At 46.4% G+C, this 2,500-nt stretch overlaps 1 protein-coding gene across 1 annotated transcript in view; it reads right to left on the reverse strand.

Annotated features, from left to right (window-relative positions):
* Nucleotides 1–1,604, reverse strand: part of LOC310791515 (transient receptor potential cation channel subfamily M member 1-like) — a gene marked incomplete at both ends in the record, with an annotated part of 49,017 nt that extends 47,413 nt beyond the window's left edge. The window contains one exon of the mRNA XM_083653190.1: nt 1,512–1,604. Within this exon, the coding sequence (XP_083509316.1) occupies nt 1,512–1,604 (93 nt within the window). The remainder of the gene's footprint in view (nt 1–1,511) is intronic.
* Nucleotides 1,605–2,500: the final 896 nt, after the last annotated feature.

Below are 2,500 nucleotides of genomic sequence, written 5' to 3' on the forward strand. Positions count from 1 at the left end.
TAAAGTCGGCATTGCGGGTGGTCAGCATAGCGGGTGGACACACGAAGACACACATTTTCAGAACTTGCCAGTTAGTCCAACTTACTTTGCTGACTTCTCTGAGTCCTCTCCTTTTTGTTTGGTTGCTGTAACCTAACGTTATGCTAGGTCGGAGACGTGTTTCATACACCCGGTCCAAACTGGAGATAGCCTGTGTTGCTATAGCTGCTAGCTACCTGCTGTAACTTGACGTTACATTCAGCAACTGTGTTGGCTGTGCAGGGAGCCAGCAGGGACTATTTTATTTCGAACATTATGATTTATGAATAGCAGAGATTTAAATAGGAGTTTTCTATTATTGCCATACTTCACTTAGCCGTGGTATAATGAGCATACACTGCGGCCTGTCATGAGCTATTGCTTAATTATGCAAACAACTTGTTCTTTTCTAAATAGCGGTAATCTAATTTTTAAGCCTAAACCCTGTAAACCCAATCCCACTCTCCCTCTCTCATCCCCTTGTTTATTGTTTCTCTGTTTCCAACACTCTGTCACTTCATAAGCCTGCAGCTTGTTCTGCAAACAGGAAGGAAAACCTGTTGCTTTCTGAAAGTCAGATGCTGCTCTTATTGACTTGCTCAAGAAATAAAATAAAATACTAACCTGGAGCCTCCTAACACAGTTATCTATTGCTGCTGGGATTTCCATATTCAATAGTCTTAAATTTGCTGTAATAGGTTTGACCTGTTGCTCATGAGGCGAGTAAGCGGATGGTGTGTAACATCTCAATAGAAATACCTCCCCATGAGGCCTGGTCTTAACGTGTCTGCTGTTTTCTCCCCTCGACAAATAAGGAGACACAAGAGGAAAGAGGTTTGATGTCAAGAAGCTGTCTGAATGCTTCTTAGCCCTGGTTCACACCATACGCCAAAGCCACGCTGAAGCTACGCAGCGCTGTGGCAGTTTCATTCCGGTGTCCTTGTTAACAGACGAGACCGTTCACACCAGCCGCACGCCACACCGCGCTGAAACTACGCTGCAGTGATAGTTTCAGCTTCTGTTCTATTTTTCAAGCGTGCTGCATGCTGCACCCGAGCTGCCAGGCATGAAGTCAATGCAAGTTGTCCCCATAGTAAGACGTGAAGATAGATGCCTTTCTCCTCCCTGTGCGTGCATTAGGAAGTGTGTTGCACACCTCCTGCTAGTTAGCTTAGCTTGTATCCTACACGAGCCTACCCCTGTTCAGTCACCAAAAATACACATTCCAACAGCACCAGAAACACTCACATGTACATGTTGTGACTCGTGTGCTCACTACGCGATGAAATAATAATCCAAAGGCATGTAAAATGGTCATTTTCTAATTTTCTAATTTTCCTGAGGTGCATGCGCCGTGTGCAGTCATCAGTACTTCCTGGTATGTATTTACTTCAAAAATGACTGTTTGCCGTAACTTTGGATTATTACTTACTTCATCGCGTGGTGAGTAAATCGTGTGTACGTATTTATTCGAGGAGAAGGCCCGATCTTACCTTCTGCGATCCGGATGATGCGCTGCGCTTGACGGAAGAGCGTTTGAACGAGCCGCCGGTCCCTCTGCGGCCCGCCAAGCCCCGGCTCTCCATGCTGACCCTGCACTCCCACCCTCCGCTTCATTCACTCCACCAGCTGTAGCCTGCGTCCCCACCAGGGGGCACTCCAACACTCACACTCTGCAGACTGGACTCTGATGATGACTCTCAAACCAATTGGCCGTGTCTGCGGGTAGGAAGCCAGTGGGGTATGAGTCCTGGTCGCTGCAATAGTGCCTCCTCTGGTCGGTCGGGGGCCTCTGTTCAGGGGGAGGGGAACTGGGGGGGATGGCGTGATCCTTCCACACGCTACGTCCTGCCGGGAAAACTCCTCGCTACCAGGTGAAATGAAGTGACTGCACATGTATCGGAGGAAGCATGTGCTAGTCTGCAACTCTCCCCCGATCAGCACAGGGGGTGGAGCAATGACCGTAACAGCAGAGGGGATTGGCCAAGTACAATTGGGGAGAAAACAGGAGACAAATCCTGAAAAAAAGATAAAAAACCTCCCAAAACTCTGATGACAGCCAAATTCAGTCTCAGTCTCTGCCGATGTCTTCTCTGCACCTGCTGATGTCTCCTCTGCACCTGCTGATGTCTCCTCTCCTCTCCTCTGCACTCACTATAAAGACAAATAGCAGTCCCTCCAGGAAATTATGATTTTGTTATCGCAATAATTAATGCAAATTCAACCAATCTCCGCAATATTTGCGGGGGCTTGCAATTTTTAAAAGTTCCCATGAATTCTCTGCAAAAGTGAATTGAGGAACAGGTTCCAAAACTTGAAGATTTTTTTTTTTGCCAGTTCCCGCAATTTTACCGTGAAAAAATAACACAAAACTTTACAAAATGCATTGCAATTGCATTGCAATTTTTGAGAAAAGCTGGCGCAAAATAAAATAAAAAAATCACCAAAAAAATCCCCAACTCTGCACAATCCTGGAGGGAGT

The sequence above is a fragment of the Poromitra crassiceps genome (assembly GCF_964638095.1).
Source record: "Poromitra crassiceps genome assembly, chromosome: 16".
Lineage (NCBI taxonomy): Eukaryota > Metazoa > Chordata > Actinopteri > Beryciformes > Melamphaidae > Poromitra > Poromitra crassiceps.